Genomic DNA, 21,200 nt, shown 5'->3' on the forward strand with positions numbered 1-21,200 from the left:
CTAATACAAGTATGAGTAACGACAGCACTGCCACCAGGATAAAAGTGGCTATCCGCCTGCGCCCCGCCCTCAAAAGAGATGACAAAGGAAAGAAGCATTGCGTCCGAGGCCTGGACTCGACATCCTTGGAAATATGGAACTGGAGGGACACGCGCCAGACCATCAAGTACAACTTCGACGTCTTTCTGGATGCTGCGTCACGGCAGCAAGACGTCTACGAGAAATGCGTGAAACCGCTGATGGGTAAAACGTTGAGTGGGCAGAACGCGAGCATTTTTGCTTACGGACCGACCGGTGCTGGTAAGTCTTAACACTTAAGTCTTAAATCTAAAGAACAAAAACGTCTTGATAGCAACTCACATCGACCCAAATGGCATTTTGTTACAGACAAAATACATTGTGTTGTTTTTCCCCAAATGCGTTCCCCGAATATATCATCCAGACTGTTTTGTCACTTTATATTTACTACAGAAGCCACTTACCCGTCTTGGTGAAAAAGCAGGATATGTCGACTTATCCTGTAAAAATCCTGCAGTCATTTCGGACAAACTTTTTCCAAATTTCCCCTGAAAACTACAAGACAACTAGACAGTATATGCAAGTTCCTTTCTCATGTATTTATCATGTTGGGTTTGATTTCTCTCAGGTAAAACCCACACGATGCTGGGAACCTCCGAACGACCTGGTATTATTCCCCGAGCAGTCAACGACATTTTCCGCATGATCGACAAGCAGAAGAGGGACCCCATCAACGCCGATTGGACTTACAGCCTAAGCTTCTCCTACCTCGAAATCTACCAGGAAAAGGTTTGACATTTGGCACCTCATAGAGCTAATGACCACAAAATTTGCTCTCCACAAAAATACTTACTCAGCAAAAAAATGTTCCCAGCCAAAATGTTATCTGATCACAGTGATTAGTGACTGGTTCTCTGTAATATTTTGGCTTAGCACAATTTGCTAAGAAGCTACCTGTATATAAATTATGAAATCGGGCCCTCCAGGCCCTTTAAGATTAACAAATGGAAATATTAAAATACAAAATAATCCATTGAAGCTGTATATGAAAAAGGTAATTCTCAGGGAATGCAAAGACTGACTTCATAAACAAAATTAAACAAGATTGTCAAGATCTCTTTTCCGTTGACAGGTGTATGACCTTCTGGAGGTTAAAGGTCAAGATCTGCCAATCAGAGAGGATCGTGATCGGACCATCTTCATCCCAAACCTTGCAGAGAGGGTCATTTCTTGCTTGGAGGACTTCCATGAATTGTTTGTGCCCGCCAGCAAGAATAGGTTAGCGACTCCACCTGCAAACCCCAGCCCTGACCTTACCCTTACCCCACACACGACCTCACCCCACCCCCATCCTCACCCTCCCAACCCCAACCTTACCCCAACCCCTGTCCACCCTATCCCAACCCAACCCACCCCATACCAACCCCTTACCCAAGCCTACCCTACCCCCATCCCTAGCCCCATATCTGAACCACACAAAAGATTAAACATTGTGCTACCGCAAAAAGGCTGAGCACCCCACATTTCTCAACTTCTGAGTGTGGTTTGAGTCCCACCCAAGTCAGCTTGTGAATTCATTTCTAGTTTAAGCCTCTGTGAAAGCACAGAGTCCATAGTACTCATGAGAATTATGTCAATGAAGGGTAAAGCCCAATATTTTTTTTTTAAACCCTTCACTGATTCTCCACCATGCAAACTTTCTGGTGTTATTAGCCCTGTTTTTAGAAAAACTCTGGTGACATTTTTCTATTGTAGGACTACAGCAGCCACAAAGCTAAACAGTAGATCCAGCAGAAGCCATTCTATTCTACTGCTCAAGGTTTGTCAACAATTATATAATATTTATCCCTCTCTAACTTTTTTTTCACCCCAACCATACTACCACTCACCCTCATTGTTCCTTCCTTTTAGTTGATCACTGCAGAAACACTAGTTATCAAAACTTGGGACAAGGTTTTTTTGGGAGCATCCAAATTGAAAACAACAATTCAAGGCAAAAATCTTGCAATAAAAATTGACCCAAACATATTTTGATAAGGTAGGGGGCTCACAAAAAAAACTGGTATTGCCAGATCTTTCAAAATCCTGAAAGGTTTTGGAGAATTTGTTAAGATAAAGTAAAATAGAGCCAAGCCACTATTTCTTTTACATGGGGCTTGATCGTTTCTCCTTGAAACTTGGTAGGTACAAAGAGTGCGCCATTGGTTTCCTGCACAGCGGAGGATTTGTAGGATTCAGGAAGGTTCCTAGCAAAGATGCTATAAAGCAAGTTTAGATTTCAAAGTTTCGACCTTTGAAAAAAAAATCTAAGACAAGACACAAATGCGTGTGCATGTTTTTCATGTACAAAGATATCAGGGATAATATTGGCAACTCCAGCATTACCAAAGGAAGTGCAGTGTCTGTGACGGGGCCAATTAACCATGATATCTAATTAATGATTCAGAGAACCATTACTAGATGATAGATGTAAAAGATTTAGAAAACTACAATTTCAGGTTTATTCACCGAGCTCCAAGCTCTGTCACGAATATTACATAACGTTGGAAGTGCCCTTATCCCACTAACTATACTTACACTGATATTTTCTCAAAAGATATTGAGATTTTTTTTTACCAACGATGATTATTTCACAACCTTGTATCCAGGTGGTGAGGAAACAGCAACTGCCCCCGTACAAGAAACAAATTGGGAAAGTCTACCTGATTGATTTGGCTGGTAGCGAGAACAACAAGCGAACCGGTAACCAGGGCATCAGGTAAAGATATCCTCATCGCTATGGCAACCTATATCATGGGAGGTGGGGGCATTCTAGAATGTTTTCAATTCTTTAACTATTCAATTGCCAAAAAATCAAACCTGATTTCCATTCCAATTTAGATTAGGGATGATTTGATTCAAATGGTTCAATTTTTAAACATTCATGTTTCAAGGCAAACATAATTGCAGCTTTGTAATACCTTTTAATTTTTGTGAACAACTGCCCCTGGGAAACAAGGACTTAGTTAAAATAGTTTCAGCAAATACAAAATTGTACTGAAGTATTTTATACCAACTTTTTTTTTTAACTTTGGAGTGTTTCATGTTACAATACTCAACAAAATAAAAATTGTTTGAACGTTCAGTGAGTATTTAAATATTTATGCAAATTATTTCCTTACCTGTTTATATATGCAGTCTTGCAAAACAAAAATCAACTGAATATAAAATTGTGCATCTCAATGTTTTTGTAAAATCTAGATCAACGATTTTTCATTTTATTGTGTGTGTTTAGACTGAAGGAGAGTGGAGCTATCAACACATCACTGTTTGTTTTTGGTCAAGTTGTAGATGCACTCAACCAGGGACTGGTATGTTTTACTTGAAACTTGTCATGTAACATGGCTTGCCAGGGCTTTAGGTGACCTTTGACCCAAGAATGACCTTTAACCCAAAAATAATCTCAACCCAAGAACAACCTTCAACCAAACATCTAGGAACCTCTTTGACCTGCATTCTCCAAAATTTCCTTGGAGGCAGAGCTCAGGATGACTTAATAAGCTTGGTATGACCATTGACCCAACATCCAGTCATCCAGGCACCTGTGTTTTGTTTTTCCAAGGGTCGTATTCCATACAGGGACAGCAAACTGACCCGCCTCCTGCAAGACTCCCTCGGAGGCTCCGCCCATGCCTGCATGATCACCAACATCGCCCCCGAGGAAAGCAACTACATGGAGACTTACACAGCACTCAACTTTGCCTCCAAGTCCAGACACATCGTCAACAAGCCTTTCACCAATGAGACGATAGGTGAGGGGTGGGGCTACACTAAAGACCTTGAGAGGGGGGGGGGGTTCCCAAACCTCACAATGCCCATAGTCTTTGGCAGTGTCTGAATTAAGTGGGTATGTATACTGCTGAAACTTACACATGCGCCTATATGGAAGTGGCTGCAGCCACCTGTGTTATTTCAAGCCGTTGACAAGTAATTCGGACGCTGCATTATATCACTTTGCTTTCTGACACTCACTATTACACTTGCTTTCTGCCTTTCAGAGAAGCCGAGCGTTCAACACCCTTCTAAGCGTCCAAGCAGCAGTAATGATGGACAGAACGGCACATCAAGCCCGCCACCTAAGAAGGCAAAGAGAGAGTCCAATCAAGACAAAGTAGCAGCAGGAACCAAGTCTGCCAGGCAAATGGCCAAACCGCAGGAAAATGCACCATTCCTGAGGTGAAAAAAATAGACAAATAAGCATCAACAACTTCTACAGGATTACTCCGAAACATAAACATCATATGCAGTCTACTCTCGTTAATCCAACTGTTTTAATACAAATTCTGGTTAAAGTGAACATATAAGTCTCGGTCCTGACTGTGCGTTTATGTGCGCAATGAATGGGACGGACGCTCCTCTTAATATAAAATTCTGATATAACAAACATTTTGGCTAGGCCTGGCTGGGTTTGTATTAACAGAAGTCAACACACAAAGGCATACTGAAAAGCTCACTATTACATAAGATCAGGCTAAACTTCGGATCTATGACTGGAGTGGGAATAGAACCTGTGACCCCTCAAACACTTTCCTAGTCTACCAACTAGCAATTTCAAAGGAGTTTTTTTAATGTTGCACCAACATATTCCTCAATACCCATCAGAATGATAAACTGCTTGGCATGTCAAAATGGAGACCCGGGAATGCTCTTTCTAATGTCCTTAAGACTCATTTCGTGGGATCCTTAGTCACATATTGATATTATTCTCTATTCTTCCATATCCATCAGAATGATAAACTGAGTGGTATATCAAAATGGAGACCAGAGAATGTTCTTTCTAATGTCCTTAAGACTCATTTTGTGGTATCCTTAGTCACATATTGATATTATTCTCTATCCCTCCATATTCATCAGAATGTTAAACTGAGTGGTTTATCAAAATAGAGACCAGAGAATGTTCTTTCTAATGTCCTTAAGACTCATTTTGTGGTATCCTTAGTCACATATTGATATTATTCTCTATCCCTCCGTATTCATCAGAATGTTAAACCGAGTGGTTTATCAAAATGGAGACCTGAGAATGCTCTTTCTAATGTCCTTAAGACTCATTTCGTGGGAGCCTTAGTCACATATTGATATTATTCTCTATTCCTCCATATCCATCAGAATGATAAACCGAGTGGTTTATCAAAATGGAGACCCGAGAATGCTCTTTCTAATGTCCTCAAGACTCATTTCGTGGGATCCTTAGTCGCATATTGATATTTTTCTCTATTCCTCCATATCCATCAGAATGATAAACTGAGTGGTTTATCAAAATGGAGACCCGAGAATGCTCTTTCTAATGTCCTTAACACTCATTTCGTGGGATCCTTAGTCCCATATTGATAGTATTCTCTATTCCTCCATAGTCGTCAGAATGATAAAACTGAGTGGTATATCAAAATGGAGACCCAAGAATGCTCTTTCTAATGTCCTTAAGACTCATTTCGTGGGATCCTTAGTCACATATTGATATTATTCTCTATTCCTCCATATCCATCAGAATGATAAACTGAGTGGTACATCAAAATGGAGAAAACGAGAATGCTCTTTCTAATGATTAGAAAAATGTCCTTAAGACTCATTTCATGGGATCCTTAGTCATATTATTGATATTATTCTCTTACCTCCAGCCCATTGTTGAGACGGCAGGCCAACTTTGAAGAGAGTGTGAAACAGAGACTACAATCACTTGAGACAAACATCATGACGCGTCTGAACCCCTCGGCCAATCACGGCCAAGCGCACCAGTCACATGACCAACAGAACCGTCAGATACTGCAGCAACTTAAAGAGAGTAGCAAACAGCTCTCTGAGGTAACAAGAAACTTCATTTTTAATATACATCAACAATTTTTTTCTCAATTTTTTTTTTTTTTAACAAAAGGTGTGCAGTCCCATGCACTTTGGAGATTTGATATCTTGTAAGATACTTTTGGACATCTGTAGAAGTGTGCAAACCAACACATTTTTAGAAATCTGAAACTGTAACCGAAATAAACCACTTGCTTCTTGTGTTTCGTTCAATACATTTATGGAGATTCAAATTTCTCAGCAAATATTTGCTGAATGAAATATCCCAAACTCTGGCGTTCCAAACATTTTTCGAGGCCTGAGTTATATTACATGTATACTATGTATTTTTCTCACCCCATAATCTCCAAAAAGCAAATAAAAAAGGTAGACAACAATTCATTTGTTAATTTTATTACAGTTACAAAAGCAGAACAGCAAGTTTCACCAGGCGCTAGCAAACAGCAGAAAGAACAAGAAGGATCTACCTCTGCTGAAGAGACCATCAGATTCTGGTACATGTACCAAGAATACAGATCGGGTGGTGAATAATCACTCTGGACGTCCTGTTGCCATACCTAAAGCAGTTGTCAAACCCTTAACAGGTATGCAATTAACTAGTCCCAAAGTTTGTGACACAACCCTCCAGTGAGGTTTTTGAGTACACGCACATTTTAATGTTCTCAGGGGCTTTTTGCAGTCAAGCTTGGCATGAGACAACTACAAAAGCCTCCCAAACAGTGGAAAACGTGTTAGTTTTCTGCATAATTATATCTCTTTAAAAAAGGATGCGTTCTTCTTAGCAGAAAGAACTTTGTTCAGAACTTCTTAGCAGATAGAACTTGGTTCAGATTCGAACCAGCCAGCCGTTGACAGTTGGTTGACAATCGCGTTACAAAATCTCATCTGAGTAGTTTCATTCAATATTAATAATACTCTTTACTCTCATGTCGATATCACAGCGTCATCACAACCAAATATTGTCCCGCCATCTGCACCCAAAGCAACCACAATAAAAGCATGCGTGCCAGACGTGCAGTTCATGAAGATCAAGACATGCAGTGACAGCAAAGAGACAAATCTGAAAGAGAACGCCTGCAAACTCCAGCCCAACCCGGAGCTACAAGCCAAACACAGTAAGTCTGGGAACTGTTTTTTGGGTCTTAACAAACACTACCTCCAATTTAAGCATAAACTCTGGCTCCAGTAAGTCAGTGACTCAGTCAGTCAGCAGACAGTGGCCAAAAAGAACCCTCACTCAAAAAAGGGAATATTCCTGAATCGTTTAAAATACTCCACTGCAACTTTCCAACAGCTTGGTAGATTTTGACTGATCAGGAAGGGTTCGGGCTTACCTTATCTCCCAGATTCTACAAAACCATCAGGAGGTTTTGGAGGGTTTTTAGCATTGAGGAAGTAAAGCCCAGCCACTATTACTTTACACAGGGCTTGATGCCCCTTCAAACTTGGTAGGTACAAAGAGTGTGCCATTGGGTTCATACACAGCGGAGGATTTTAGCCACTGTTAATCAACGCGGGGATAAAAACCTCTTGAAACGTGGTAGGTACAGAGAGTCTGCCATTGCTTTCTTACACAGTGGAGGATTTGGGAGGATTCGGGATGGTTCCTCACAAAAATACTAATAGAGTGAAGGTAAAGTGATTCAATTTGAATTGTTTTTTGACAGCTGCGGAGATAATACGCCTGCTGAACACAGGATCCGTGAAGCAACTGAAGTCTCTACAGAGCGTCGGGGAGAAACGTGCTCAACTCATCCACAGCTGGCGAGAGGTCTTTGGGCAATTCACAAGCGTAAGTAGGGTCTACTAGATAATAATGGTCAACAGGGTTCTAATTGAAGAAAATACTGCTCAAGAAAGTTTTGAGCTAAGCGAAAATATAGATTTGCCCCTTTTCATAGAGCTGGTCAGCAAAGACGTTTTTAAGCATGGAATATATTTGCTTAGCAAAAATTGATAACCATCTTAAAGGTAGGGGTGGGGGAGTGTAGCCTTTGTGGTCAGGGTTCGTGACTCATGATCCGAGGATCCAGCCACTAGTTCAAATCCAGCTGCCGGCCATATGTTGTGTCCTTGGGCAAGCCACTTCATCCCCACTTGTCTCTTTCCACCCATGAGTATAAATGGTACAAGCATTAAGCCGGGGGGTGAAACTGCAACAGACTGGCATCCCCTTCAGGGGGAATAGAAATATTCTTAGTTGTTTCATGCCAAGGAAACTTATGATAAATGCCGGCCTGATGGGCCATATTGGCTTGTGACAAACTTCATTTGTTACTTAAAGGTAGAGAGATTGCAATATAATTTGAAGTGTACCTTTTTTTTCTTCAAATAATACTTAAAATATTCTGATCATGGAAAATTTATCTTATCATAAAAATATATGTTTTGTTCTTGCTATGCAGATTGACGACCTTAGGAATGTAAATGGTCTTCCTCCAAAGACAGTGGACGCCATCATTAGAAACAACCTCCTTTGCCACGTAATGGCGAAAGTTTGACATGGAGTTCTAACGGGAGTAAGAGTCTGCAGGCTATTTCAATCTATGCAAGACTTGAAATGTTTAAACTCAGCAAAATAAACAAAACAAAACAAAAACAAGTATTCAAAAACTTGGTGAGATACCAGTCCTGAACTTATTTTTTTAACTCAGGAAAATAAACAAAACAAAACAAAAATAAAGAATTAAAAATCTTGGTGAGATACCAGTCCAAAATTTATTTTTTTTTTACTCGGGAAAATAAACAAAACAAAACAAAAATAAAGAATTAAAAAACGTGGTGAGATACCAGTCCCAAACTTATATTTTAAACTCAGCAAAATAAACAAAAAACAAAGTATTATAAAACTTGGTGAGGTACCAGTCCCAAACTTATTTTTTATTGAGTGACATTGTTTTTTAACCTGATATAAAATTAAAATTTGTTGTAAATTGGAATATTACATTTTCCATTTTATATAATTATGCAAACTGATAAATGTTGGTGTTAAAAACTTATCGATTTTTGTTGTATACATGTACATTGTAACTCTCCTTTTATTGTATGATGATTGTATGGGTTCTTAAGTTAGCTTTTCTTGTCTGCATGTGTAAGTAAGAGTGTATCTTGTCAGAAGGCCATTTTTTTGGAGTAAATGAGGGTTCTGTTATGACACCGTTAGTTGGGAGTATAATTTTCCTGTTGGGAAAAACGGGCCAAATTTAGTAACTGTATGTAATTGTGAAGTATAAAACATGTAAACTTCAATTATATGTTTATATCACCAAAATGGAATTGGTACAGCGTTGTACTTTGCCAAAAAAAAATGTCCTATTTGCAGGCAAACCAATGCAAGGTGTAATATGCATGTGATAAGACTAAGACTTTCCTCACACAAAATCGGTTTCGTCAATGAAATAGTAGTCTCGTAAATTTGTGATAATCTAGTAATCGTGGTCGGTATTAAGACTTATCTGCTTTAGACATCAGCTGACTTGACGTTGGTTTTGTTCTGGAACACAAATGTGATCAGACTTCCCGCTGGGAGTAAATGCCCGTCCTACAGAAGCAAAAAAAAACCAACTTTTTTTCATGTTATCTTGAACTAAAATGAACACTGTAGAATCATTTAAATAAGACATTTCTGTCAACAACTAATGTTCATGTTGTGCTAAAAATGTTTTTGAAGTTCTTGCTACTATGAAACATGTTTTTTGTTCAACAAAATCTCAAAATATAAGAGGATTTCATTTACGTTATGATACTTAAGTCAATATGATAGTAATTTTCAATAAAAAAAAATGTCCAAAAAGGAATTTGGTGAACATTTCTATTTATGCTTTCTTACCTCAAAAACTGAGCTTAACGGTCCTGGGAAATGTTTCCACTCCATGAGTTGGTTCATTGACAGATTCTGCATGAGGCAAAATAAGTGTGAAGTTAAATTTATTGGTCTTTAAACCTCAAAAGATACATGTTCATAGTTGTACAATAAATGTTCAATTTTTTTTTTACACAACCACAAAAAAATTGTTGTTTCCGTGTTGTTAGCCTTTGATAGTGAGCTTTGATTATTTCATATTCATTCTAAATACAAGTCGGTATATCTGCTGAAAAGGTCCTTGTATTTCCTCCTCTAAAGTTATGAAAGAAACCTATTTTTAATTGAAAATAGCTCATACTACCGTCTGCACTCTATTTGGCATTTGGAGAAAAAAATTGGCTAGATTTTGAGATATATGCTACTACTACTAGTAAGCAGCAACTTCCTTGGAATGAGGAATAGAACACTCCAAATAACAAAATGGACTAATATTCTGTTACAATTATCTAATTTATCTCATGTTTGAAAAGTAACAGTTCAATTTGACATATGGGAAGATATGGCATGAAGACACAAACTTTAATATTTGACCCAATCCAAGTCATATGCAATGGAAATTAAGAGGAACTTTCGTCATTTTCACCCACGTGTCCATATTTATCAAGATGTTAATTGCTGAGTGATATATCAAAATGAAGAGCCGCATGTGTTCCTTTACTTTAAAATCCAAACAAACTGTCTTCAAGTATCGTTTAGCGGGATCCAGTCACAGACATGAGATATCGAGGCATTGTTAAGACCCTTTCGTACCTTCAAGTCTTTTTTTTTCTTGGCTCCTATTTGGCATGCCCTGCTAGGAGCAGTCCGTGGGGCTTCGGTGACTGTTTCCCCCTTCAGACATTTACAGTCCATCATGTCGTGGGTGATGCACGCTGTGCTCTCATGTAGGGTAAACAAATCCTGCAAAAATATCCAAGTGGTAACCCAGAGGTAACCAAATGGTAACCCAAGGGTAACCAAAGGGTAAACCAAAGGGTAACCAAAAGGTAACCAAAAGGAAACCAAATGGTAACCAAATGGTGACATAATTTTGAAAAAAATGTACATGTACATCACATTAGATTTTGGCTGGTGACCTGTTTTTGCTATTAGGCCACACACAAAAAAAGTCGGTCTCTGGTTAGACTGAAGTTCAATAATTGATGCGGCGACGCGTTTTTTTTTTTTTTTTTTGGCTTTTTTTTTTTCAAGCTTGTATTGTACAGACAAGGTGGGTACTATTTTGCTTTTTTGTGTCCTCATTATACATTGGTGTCCTCCATAATTTGCCTTGGTGCCCTTTATCATTTGCCTTGGTGCAATTTCCCCATTCCTTGGTGCTCCTTGGTACAAAAATTTGAGGAGGCGCGGCAATAGAGGGCGCTGTTGTAGCTTCCGTGTTAATTTGAAGAAAAAACAAATGTTGACTAAAATCGACGCACGCGCTGACCAGAGACCGAGTATATTTTTTTTTTTGGCCTTAAGCAAATATTTTTTGTGCTTAGTGTAAATTCTGCTTACCCTGAGATCTTCCAGTGAGAATTTGACATGGCCGTGGCTCTTTGCATCCACGACAGCTCCGCTTAGACCCTGCTTGCTGATTTGTCTTTGATACACCTTCTCTTCAATTGTACCCTTCCAATAAAAAAGTAAATTCGGGTAAGTGAAAGTACATTTGAGGCCATGATGGTTGGGGTGGGGAGGGCCAGGGAAACAAACCTTGTACTCTTAACCGGAAAATACATTGGTAAGAGTAAGAAGTGAAACTTGTCATAATTGGGTCTGAAGAGGAGAGAAATATATACCAAGGTAGAACTATACCAATTATACCAAGGTAGAATTATACCAATTATACCAAGGTAGAATATTACATGTATACCAAGGTAAATTATACCACGGTTTTGACTGGACTTACTGTTGTGATGAGTCTGTAGATGTGAACCCGTTTCTTCTGACCATCTCTCCACACTCTTGCCATTGCCTAAACAAGTTACAGAGAAACATACAAAAACATAAGTCTTTGGGCTGTTTTTTCCATTGTCCAACTAATGCTAAGTTAAAATTGTTCCATGGGCAATAGTCAGAATCCATAAACCCACTCCAAGTGATGCCCGTTTGCTATTTCCCAGGTTTGCAGCATTTGCTAAGGTATGCTAGCATCATGACTTTGGGCATAATGCCTGGTTAAATTGCATAAACGGTTTATGGCTTCTGATTAGGGCACATTGAACAAAGACATTGACAAAATGGGGAACTGCCAACATAGGGTTGGATAGCTCAGTTGGTAGAGCGCCAGTACGGTAATCTGGAGGTCGCGGCTTCAAACCCCCCACTCCACTCTATTTCTTTGTTCAACTTGAAACTTATTAAAATGCACCTACCTTGTTACCCTTTGATTTATTTAAAAGTCTTATATTTCTGAGCTTTGTTTTTCTCCCCGGAGACATTTTGATTCTTGCGAATATGTATACCTGAAGGTCATTGGCTGGATTCCAGTCGATGTCATACAGTAGCAACCTGGACGCACCAATCAGATTTAAGCCGACGCCTCCAGCTTTGGAGCTCAATAAAAACACAGCTGTAAAAAAAAAGATCAATGAAATTCATTGAAATTATTTCATTTTAAGACATTAAAATAATGAAACAGTCATCTACAACTTGACCTGTGAGTTTTTCATTCCACAAAGCTTTTACTGAAATGATATTTCTTCAGGTGAGAACCCTATCTTCTGTGGCACTTTTGATCAGAAACTGTCCGAATCCACCAATGTGAAGGATATCAACGGTACATACTTTTCAATGGGCATCAAGTTCGTAATTGCTGGGCCCCACCTTCCTAAATCCTAAACAAATCCTACAAATTCTCATGAATTTTGAAGGAATAAATATTGAACTTACTTTCGTGCGCACAGGAGATATTGAACTCTTCAACAATCTCTTTGCGCTTTGCAGTTACTGCAGTGCAATCTTAATGTTTAAGGACATCTTAAAAAGTGCTCTAAAGTGGCTGGCTTCTACATTCCTCAATCTTATAGAAACATACAAATTTTTGATAGATTTTAAAGGATTAGGAGTCTAGGGTATAAATGAACTTACTTTCCTGTGCAAAGGAGCTGTTGAAGTATTCTACAATGTCCGGATGCTTTGCGGTTGCGCACTGTTATTTTCAATCTTTGAAGACATCTTTAAATACTCTACAGTGGCTGGGCTCTAAATTCCTTAATCCTACAAAATCCTACAAATTTTGATGGATTTTGAAGGATCTAAGAATCTAGTGTGTGAATTAACTTACTTTCCTGTGCATATGAGCTGTTGAAGTGTTCAACAATCTCTTGTCGTTTGGCAGTCGGCGTACTTCCATCCAGACGACAGAATTTGTATCCTTCCTGCTCACAGAGCTTCTGCAGAAGACTCAATGTCTGAAGAAAAAAATATAATAAATGGGAACTGAAGGATAACTCATGATTCATAAACAATAACATTTTTGGCATATGTGCTGATAAAAACTCCCTGAATCCTTCAAATTCAACCATTTTGCAGGAACTTGATAGCAAAATCTTTGTTCCCTCCGCAGGAATTCGTTCCAGACTCGCGCCCATCCAAAATAGCAATAATAGGCTACTCTACTGAACATAAATAGATTTTTCTTTTTAAGACAGGCGAACGTAACCCCAACCCTCTTGGATAAGGCATGTATTTGCATGGATAAGGCCTCTAATACAGAACAGAACTATACCTGTGTATAATTTGACACCAGAACAATTTTCTCCTTCAGCTCATCTTTGTGCATCGAGTGTAGAAGATCAGCAAGCACTTTCATTTTGCCTGAATGTTCTACATTGAGGCTTTCTGTTGTGAAGATGTCGGGGAAAAGGGGCAGCAAGTCCTTGTATAACGACTCCTGCAGAACAATAACAAAAGTACCTGTGAATAGTTGCATGACATTTATCCAATGGAAATTCTTATAAGAGTGTTGGGAATTGTAACATTGGGTTTACATATTTTTCTGGATGAAGGGTAATGTGGGAGAAGCAAATTGTGACAAAGTGTCTTGCCTGAGAACACAAACACCTAACCCCAACAGGCTGAACCTCAAACCCACAATCTACTGTCAATACAGGACTAATGTGGGTGCTGAAGCAATTAGTGATAAAGTGTCTTGCCTGAGGACACAAGCACCTCACCCCCACAGGCTGAACCTCAACCCACAATCTACTGTCAATACAGGACTAATGTGGGTGCGGGGGTAATTAGTGATAAAGTGTCTTGCCTGAGGACACAAGCACGAAACGCCCATAGGCTGGACTCGAACCCATAATCTACAGAAATAATTACCCACGTTTTTAATTTGACACACCAGTCCATGAGGCCAAGGCGCTCTGTTGCAGTTTGCAATTGAATCCGTTCTGTTAGCCTCACTACAAGTAAGTAAGCTCACCTCCAAAACGAATCCCTCATCAGCTGCACTAGTCTCCCTTTGCTCCATCGCAGCATCCAAGCAGACTTGATGCAACAGGCCCGGGTGATTGCACAGCTTCTTCAAAGCCATGATGCAGACCAGGTGAGGCGAGGAGGACGAGCTGTCGGCGTACTGACTGGATGCGGTCAGGCAGCCACGGAGCACTCGAGAGCCCAAGAGCTTCTGGTATAAGAGGAGCTGGAGGGGGCTTGGCTTGCAGAAGACTACCGTTTCCACTGGAAATGATTTATTATAAAAGGCGTAGAGGATCAATTGCGTTTTCATACATTTTGTTTGTTTCCAATAATAACACCACTCAGAATCCAAAGAAGAATGTTCAAAATGTGATCTGTTGAGGTTTCAGCTCAGTGGGAGGAAAATGCCTGAATGCAGAATATTTTTCTCATACCTTTCGGGGGCAGATACTTGTTGTTGATTTCCTGTGTTCTTCTGAGGACAAACAGGCCAGTCAGTCTTGACAACTGGCAAAAAATAAAGACAAATCCAAATTAGTCAACGCAAATTTAACTTAACTCACCTTCTGAACTCTAGTTTGAATGAACAAGGCAAGGCTTAAACATAATGGGATAGACCACATGAACGTAGTAAAGACTGAGGCACATACAGACGCAAATCTATTGTCGGAATTTGTTTCCTCGGTGTCATACCTCTGCTGCTCTTGTGGCGGCCAGCGTTTTCTCTTCGGCCGTTGCCTGTGGCTGGTTCCCCTTGGTGATTGGGTCTTCGTAGACACGGTGAAAAGAGGCGCTGGATCCTGGAAAATAAGGTTGGCAACTTCACAGCTTGAAATGTGACGTGAGAATTTAGATTCTTTCATCAATTTTTTTTTAATGTAATCAGTTTTTTAAACTCACCTAGCACGCCAGGGTTACAGAACTCAACGATGGAGTGGAACTCCTGAAGATCATTCTGCAGTGAAAAAGAAGTGGAAGATTTTGGTTTGAAATCTACAAAGATATTGTGAACTGCAAGGCTGAAACGGGCATCCAGAGCTATGGCTACGTCTATTGTCAGCACGTTTTAATATAATTGTAACTGCCAAAGTCTCAGACAATCAGTTCAAAACAATGGCTTCGTATATCTGACCATGGTAAAAGATTTTGACGATCTGCACGTCACAGCTTCAAAGTATTTAATTGAACTAGTTTGTTATGTCCCACCCTAAAAATCAATTGTTACCTGAACTGGTGTTCCTGTCAGTAGAATTCTTCTTTGTACAGGTAGGCTTGATATGAGCTGCAATACATCAAAATTAAAAGAAATTAGCAAGTACTTGAATTCTAAAATTTGAAGGTTTCAATGGGGGAGGGGGGGGGGGTCGTCATTGTAAGTGCATAATATGCACCCCGAGGACAGACAAAGGAAGTACAAAAGATTCTTTGGTGTCCTCGAAAGGGAAAGACAATACTTTGTCCTCGAGAGTTATGTAAAGTAGGACTATGTGTGCTTAGCCATGTGAGTCTGGGTACCAGACTTATCGATGTGGTTTTGATATTGGTGTTCTTGAGTTGGTGGTCTTCATTCAAGGGGAGGGGTAACCATCTATCATTATGTGCGAGATGCGAGTCTGGGTACAAGACTTACTGATGTAGTTTTGATATTGGTGTTTTTGAGTCGGTGCCCCTCGTCGCAGACGATGAGGTCAAAGGTGATCTTTCGGATGTCATCGATGGAGCGAACGAACATCTCATAGCTGATTACAAGGACAGGGTAGATGGGGCTACTCGCAAACTCCTGCAAGAGATAAAATATCTAATGGGTGAAAAATGTTTATCAAGTCAATTTATTTTATTAATATTTTTCTAAAGCAGACACAATGCCAACAATTCGAAGTAGTAACTGACCTGTACTTTCTTGTCAGCGCTAACTGGAAAGACCCGCATTCTTTCATTGCCAAGCCATTTCTTGAACTCTCGACACCAATTCTGAAAAATGAAATAAACCATCCCACAAAACTGTCAAAATTGAATTAAAGCTATAGTCCATCATTTGCAGCCATCCGAAAAGTAACTGGTGTAATTACTGTTGAAAAACAAACTTGGTTGAAAGATAGTAAGGGAACTAAACTCCCTGTGAAATTATTCTTTCTGGGAAGCTGTCATTTTGAAGTAATCAACGAAAGAAGGAATTTCCAACGATGATTCTTAAGAAGCACCGTAGGAAAATTTAAATTAGTAGTTCGTTTTGTTATTCAGCGCAGCGCGTACAAGTATTGGAACGACGCATATGCGCTCGCGGTTGTTATAATTCGTCGGATCAGTGCGCGACGCCGCGTATAGCTGCAATTCAAAACAATTCAAAACATGATTCAGTAACTTTTGATTTGAAATTGAGATCTTAGAATGCTGCTTTTCTCGGAATGTACAGCTGAAGCTTAGCTAAACACTTCATCAGGTTAGTTGCTCAGTATCCTTCATTAGATTTTGAACACTTTTGTTGCTTCAAACGAACAAAATGCACTAATTACAAATGAGGGACTATAGCTTTAACAAGACCTTTTTCTTCAAAGAGAAACTAAAGTAGTTTGTAACTGGAACAGAGGACATTTATTTTTTGGACATACCTTGACTAGACTGCCTGGAGTTACAACCAAAATTCTTTTGACGACGGGCTTGGCTCGGTATGGTCCCTGCTTGAGAAGTGTCCTGAGTTTTTTGTCACCACAAAAATGGTTCCAAAAAAAAATAGTGATCATATGTTATAAGTGTATCTTTTGAATGGAGAATAAGAGCTTCAAGATTTCAACTGTTGCACACACTTTTCTTCAGTTTTTATGCTCTATTCTTGTGTGAAGATCAAAATTGAAATTTGTGACTTGGATGAGTTCTTTTAATTAGAAAATGTCTGTACAATTTTTCAAAGCTTTGTCAGGCTCCATGTCCAAACACTTAAACAAAATAGTCTACATAGCCTTAGTGCTTTAGCCTGATTCCTACAATACCACTCTCTAGTTGATTTGACTACAAGAAGTTAATACTGTGCATTGAGTATGCTTCATTCAATTAAGATCTTACCATATGAGACAAATACACTGTAGGGTCTTCCCAAGTCCCATGTCATCACTATAAAAGAACACAACAAAAATATTTTAATAAAAATAGCCAATCTATGAATTTCGCTCCAGAATCAATGTTATGATCTTAAAAAGGTAACTTGTAAAATCTTGATAAATGTGTAAAATCTTGAGCTGAGTTGGGCCATGAATCTTTAACTGTTCTTTTCCTAGATCTTACAAACTCATACAGGCATAGAGGTTTTGAGGGATTTTGCAGGATTTAGGAATGCCAAGACCAAGCGCTGTAACTTTATATGGTGCTAAATGCACAGTGGAAAATTTTGTAGGATTCATGAAGGATTTTATGGATGTGGAGAGTGCTGGTTCATCCGACAGTAACAACTTTGGATGTAATAAAATGATTGAAAGAAAAACTGACAGCAGAAATTTGCATTTTTTTTGCTCACGCTAATATTGCTCCGTTGCCTTGGAAACCCCGCATCCCCATTACACACTCGTACAAGAAGAGAACTCCCTCTCGTTGATGGGGTCTGAGCTTTGATGACAAGTATGGATCCAAGACCACATCCACTACAGGGTGGTGGGCGGGGTTGTGGGCCCACTGGTGGGCAGGGGAGGGACGGGGCATGACCAGAGCATCGGGATGGGTGGGGTCGTGCAACGGCTTGGGTGTTGATTTCACGGTCATAGCAGCCTGAACGATAAAGAAAGGGTTGAACAAACAAATAGCAAAACTTTGAAAAAATAAAAGAACAGTGGATGATTTTAGGGGATTTAGACAGTTTCTTACAAAAGTGACTTCCGAGTTGGGTTTCAGGATTGAGCTTACTTCATTATTTTCAGACGATGTTGCTTTCTGAGGATTTGTGAACGGCTTTGCGGGTGCTGGCCGCGGCTTGGTTAGGAAGGAGTCTGACGGAAGAGAGGACACTGCTGCTGTTGTCTGGAAGCATTTACCGGAGGTGAAATCTTCATGTTTTATCTCTCCCATAACCTGAGAATGAATGGAAAAAACACAGCATTTATGAGAGTTGGTAATCACAAGTCAATCACAAGTCAAACATAAGTCATCCATTGCAAAGTAAAATGAACTATGGCCAAGATATGAATTCCTTTTTTATTCCTCAATCCCAGACACGACTTGTGATTCGACTAGGGACAGGCTTGTGATTAAATTTGTGATAGATTTGACTTGTGACCGAGTAATGCTTGACTTGTGATTTGACTTTTGCTTTAGTTACAATTTGACCCGAGATCAACTTGTGATTGACTCTTGATCAAATTGTGTTTGTGATTTGACATGTGCTTGACTTATTATTGCTTTGTGATTTGACTTGCTTTTAACTTATGATGACTTGTGATTGTCCTATGATTAGCTTGTAATTGACTTGCAGTGCAATTGCGATTGACTTGTGACCCGAATTGTGATTGACTTGTGATGACTTGTGACCACATTGTGATTAACTTATGATTTGTGATGGGCTTGTGATGACCTATGATTGATTTGTCATTGGCTTGCGATGACCTATGATTTTGATGACATGAGCGCCGACATTACATAAACATTTGACATACCTCAATCTCCTTCCCACCGATGCACAAGGTGTGGCCTTCGGCCATGCTACTCAGCTCACTCGATTTATATCCTCTACCTTTACCAATCCTAACATTCACAGACAAAAAGTGTGTAAATCGTACATGTGCATTCATAACCCGCCAATCGAAAGTGTTCATATTTCGCATCTTCACAAAGGTGACATAATTGAAAAGAAAAATATGCATTTATCAAAGAAAATTAAAAGATTTAAACTGACTGGACAACGAAGAGAGATTTACACTTACTCCTTGCCTTCAGTGTCTAGAAGTGTAACTGACTTTCCCTTCGTAACCAGAATGGCTGTAAAAATAAAATCATTTCTTGCCTTAAGTTCTTTATTACAGAATTTATAAGGCAAGTTCTAAATGACTTTAAAAAAAAAAGCGCATCTTTTTAAACATGGTCACATACATATTACATGCACATTTTCAAAGAAAATTTGTAAAAAATCTTTTACATATATTGAGAGAGTGAAAGGAAAACCATACCCAATGTATTTTCATGCAACTTACCATCGCCTTCCCATTTCTTGTGCTTCTTTTTGGACAATTTGCACCTGATGAGATCAAATAAGGAAAACAATTGTCATGGGGCAGTTGCTTTGTAAAATAGCTGGCACAATACTTTCCCCATTGACGGGAGCCTCCGTGAATGTACAGCGATAGTGTGATCGGAAATTGTTTTGTTAAAAACAAGAATCTGACAAAGTCTATGGTTTGTTACAGGTAGAGTATAACATTTGTCATTTGTGCATTTTTTTCATTTGAAGCAACACAAGTGCTTAAAATCTAAAGATGGTTGCTTAACAACTAACATAATGAAGTGTTAGCTCAGTGAATGCCGTTTATTCTGAGAAAACAATATTCTAGGATCTCAATTTCAAATTGAAAGTTGTTGAGTCATGTTTTGAAATGCGCCCGAAATCGGGGTCCGGGACACGTTCTCATTCAGCGGATTGCAGCTACGCGATGTCACGCACTGAACTGACGAATTATAGCAGCCGCGCATGCATGTGCATCGTGTCAACGCTTGCGCACACAGATTCACGGCTTGTTTTTGTAATATTATTTTTAACTGGAACAGTATATTAGCTCTCATTTCCGTTAGTGCGCTATTATGATCCTCCCATCGCAATGGACACATACCAAACAACATTGTAGTAGTGAGACGCAGCCTCCTCCAAACTTTCCTCTGCGATGGGTTTTGAAGGAAGAGGTTTCTGTAGCAGAGGCTGTCTGAATGTGCCACGATGGAGGCCATTGATTCTCGGCTTCACGGAGGGGTTGCTAGTTGTCGGCGTTGCTTGCTCTGGTGACGAGATGTTCTCATCGTTCACTGTCTTATGGCAAGATTCTTTTTCGCCGTCATTAGAGCTGCTTGTCAGTTTTGAACTCTGTTCTGTAGGTCCTGAAGGTTGGTTTGGAAGTGAGCAAGGCAGTATTGCAGCATCAGTCAAACAGCTCACTAGCTTAGCACCACTGACCTTACCCGAATGTGAATTTTCTTTAGCTGCTGCTGAGTGACCACTAGCAAAACCAGTGTTAACCCGAGGTCGTTCCAACTTTGTCCGAGAACTTGGACCGTTACAGGACAGCTGTTCGGCAGATTCTTTCTTCTGCTGCACGAGTTGCAGAACGTTTGATGTCCCTGTTGAGACTTCTGTGTTCATCAGAGATGGATTAGAAGTTGACGAATTTGGAACAGATCTTTGTGCAGTACTGGTAGTGTTTCCTGCAAATGGTGGGGTAAACCTTGGCCGTTTGCTAGCTGAGGCGAGCTGTGAGGGAGCCGCCGAACGTCTCATGATTCAGGTGTTATCTTCAAAACATCAGATCTGCAGATCAGGAGTACAAAAAAATCTGAATCCAGGGAAGAAAAAAAAAAAATAATCAGCCCTACGCTAAAATTTAGTTTACTCCAACATTAAACAACTGAGCCATTTCATACGGAATTGCAGGCTTGTAAGCCTTGCATTCAAAAAAAGGGAAAAAGCAGAGAAACTACCAAATGTAGTACTATTTCCGACATGATTGAGCAAAAACTGGCAATAAAGAAAAAAAATCTTGACTTTGTCTTTGACTTTGTCTTTAAATAAACATTGGCTAGGCTTACACAAAAATAGGCCTAGGAATACCTGGTTAATTTTGATAGGGCCAAACATCAAGCATTATATATTACAACATGAAAGAGAATTCAATTATTGACAAAAATAATTTTCATTTTTTTTTGAAAATATGAAAATGTTGATGCAAATGTGAAGTCTGGTTGAACAGAAATAACCATCCTGGCCGGTTCACGCCGGTAAACCCTACTTAATTTATCTTACCTCAACATTGTCATTGGCTGTGTTGATGCTATTATTAGTTTTTAAAAATCTTAATCTGTGTTTTAATTTTTCCAATTCCATGAC

The 21,200-nt window shown here is 39.4% G+C and overlaps 2 protein-coding genes across 8 annotated transcripts in view; one reads left to right on the plus strand and one right to left on the minus strand.

Moving 5' to 3' along the window:
• LOC119726228 (kinesin-like protein KIF22) lies at positions 1-8,691 on the plus strand. The gene is made up of 13 exons (XM_038197846.1): positions 1-300; positions 647-807; positions 1,151-1,296; positions 1,774-1,837; positions 2,667-2,776; positions 3,293-3,368; positions 3,620-3,809; positions 4,056-4,233; positions 5,673-5,856; positions 6,254-6,437; positions 6,795-6,968; positions 7,521-7,645; positions 8,259-8,691. Exons 1-13 carry the CDS (start codon positions 12-14, stop codon positions 8,352-8,354), a joined length of 1,977 nt encoding a protein of 658 aa, XP_038053774.1. The 5' UTR covers positions 1-11; the 3' UTR covers positions 8,355-8,691.
• The window catches only part of LOC119726227 (DNA repair and recombination protein RAD54B-like), an 18,452-nt gene continuing 5,791 nt past the window's right edge, over positions 8,540-21,200 (minus strand). For 4 of the 7 annotated variants that reach the window (XM_038197844.1, XM_038197838.1, XM_038197841.1 and 1 more), the window contains exons 2-24: positions 19,936-20,624; positions 19,303-19,346; positions 19,036-19,090; positions 18,769-18,856; positions 18,023-18,187; positions 17,640-17,887; positions 17,192-17,239; positions 16,741-16,822; positions 16,022-16,102; positions 15,762-15,911; positions 15,357-15,413; positions 15,032-15,086; positions 14,825-14,931; positions 14,566-14,638; positions 14,136-14,392; positions 13,434-13,598; positions 12,990-13,116; positions 12,169-12,275; positions 11,613-11,678; positions 11,219-11,332; positions 10,469-10,618; positions 9,683-9,748; positions 8,540-9,394 (exon numbers count right to left, since the gene is read on the minus strand). In XM_038197844.1, coding sequence (XP_038053772.1) covers positions 9,314-9,394; positions 9,683-9,748; positions 10,469-10,618; positions 11,219-11,332; positions 11,613-11,678; positions 12,169-12,275; positions 12,990-13,116; positions 13,434-13,598; positions 14,136-14,392; positions 14,566-14,638; positions 14,825-14,931; positions 15,032-15,086; positions 15,357-15,413; positions 15,762-15,911; positions 16,022-16,102; positions 16,741-16,822; positions 17,192-17,239; positions 17,640-17,887; positions 18,023-18,187; positions 18,769-18,856; positions 19,036-19,090; positions 19,303-19,346; positions 19,936-20,594 — 3,045 coding nt within the window. In that variant the 5' untranslated portion in view covers positions 20,595-20,624 and the 3' untranslated portion in view covers positions 8,540-9,313. Of the gene's footprint in view, positions 9,395-9,682; positions 9,749-10,468; positions 10,619-11,218; positions 11,333-11,612; positions 11,679-12,168; positions 12,276-12,989; positions 13,117-13,433; positions 13,599-14,135; positions 14,393-14,565; positions 14,639-14,824; positions 14,932-15,031; positions 15,087-15,356; positions 15,414-15,761; positions 15,912-16,021; positions 16,103-16,740; positions 16,823-17,191; positions 17,240-17,639; positions 17,888-18,022; positions 18,188-18,768; positions 18,857-19,035; positions 19,091-19,302; positions 19,347-19,935; positions 20,651-21,200 lie in introns of all 7 variants that reach the window. The other 3 variants (XM_038197843.1, XM_038197845.1, XM_038197839.1) reach the window with 2 other exon arrangements.

The sequence above is a fragment of the Patiria miniata genome, unplaced genomic scaffold (assembly GCF_015706575.1).
Source record: "Patiria miniata isolate m_02_andy unplaced genomic scaffold, ASM1570657v1 HiC_scaffold_2, whole genome shotgun sequence".
NCBI lineage: Eukaryota > Metazoa > Echinodermata > Asteroidea > Valvatida > Asterinidae > Patiria > Patiria miniata.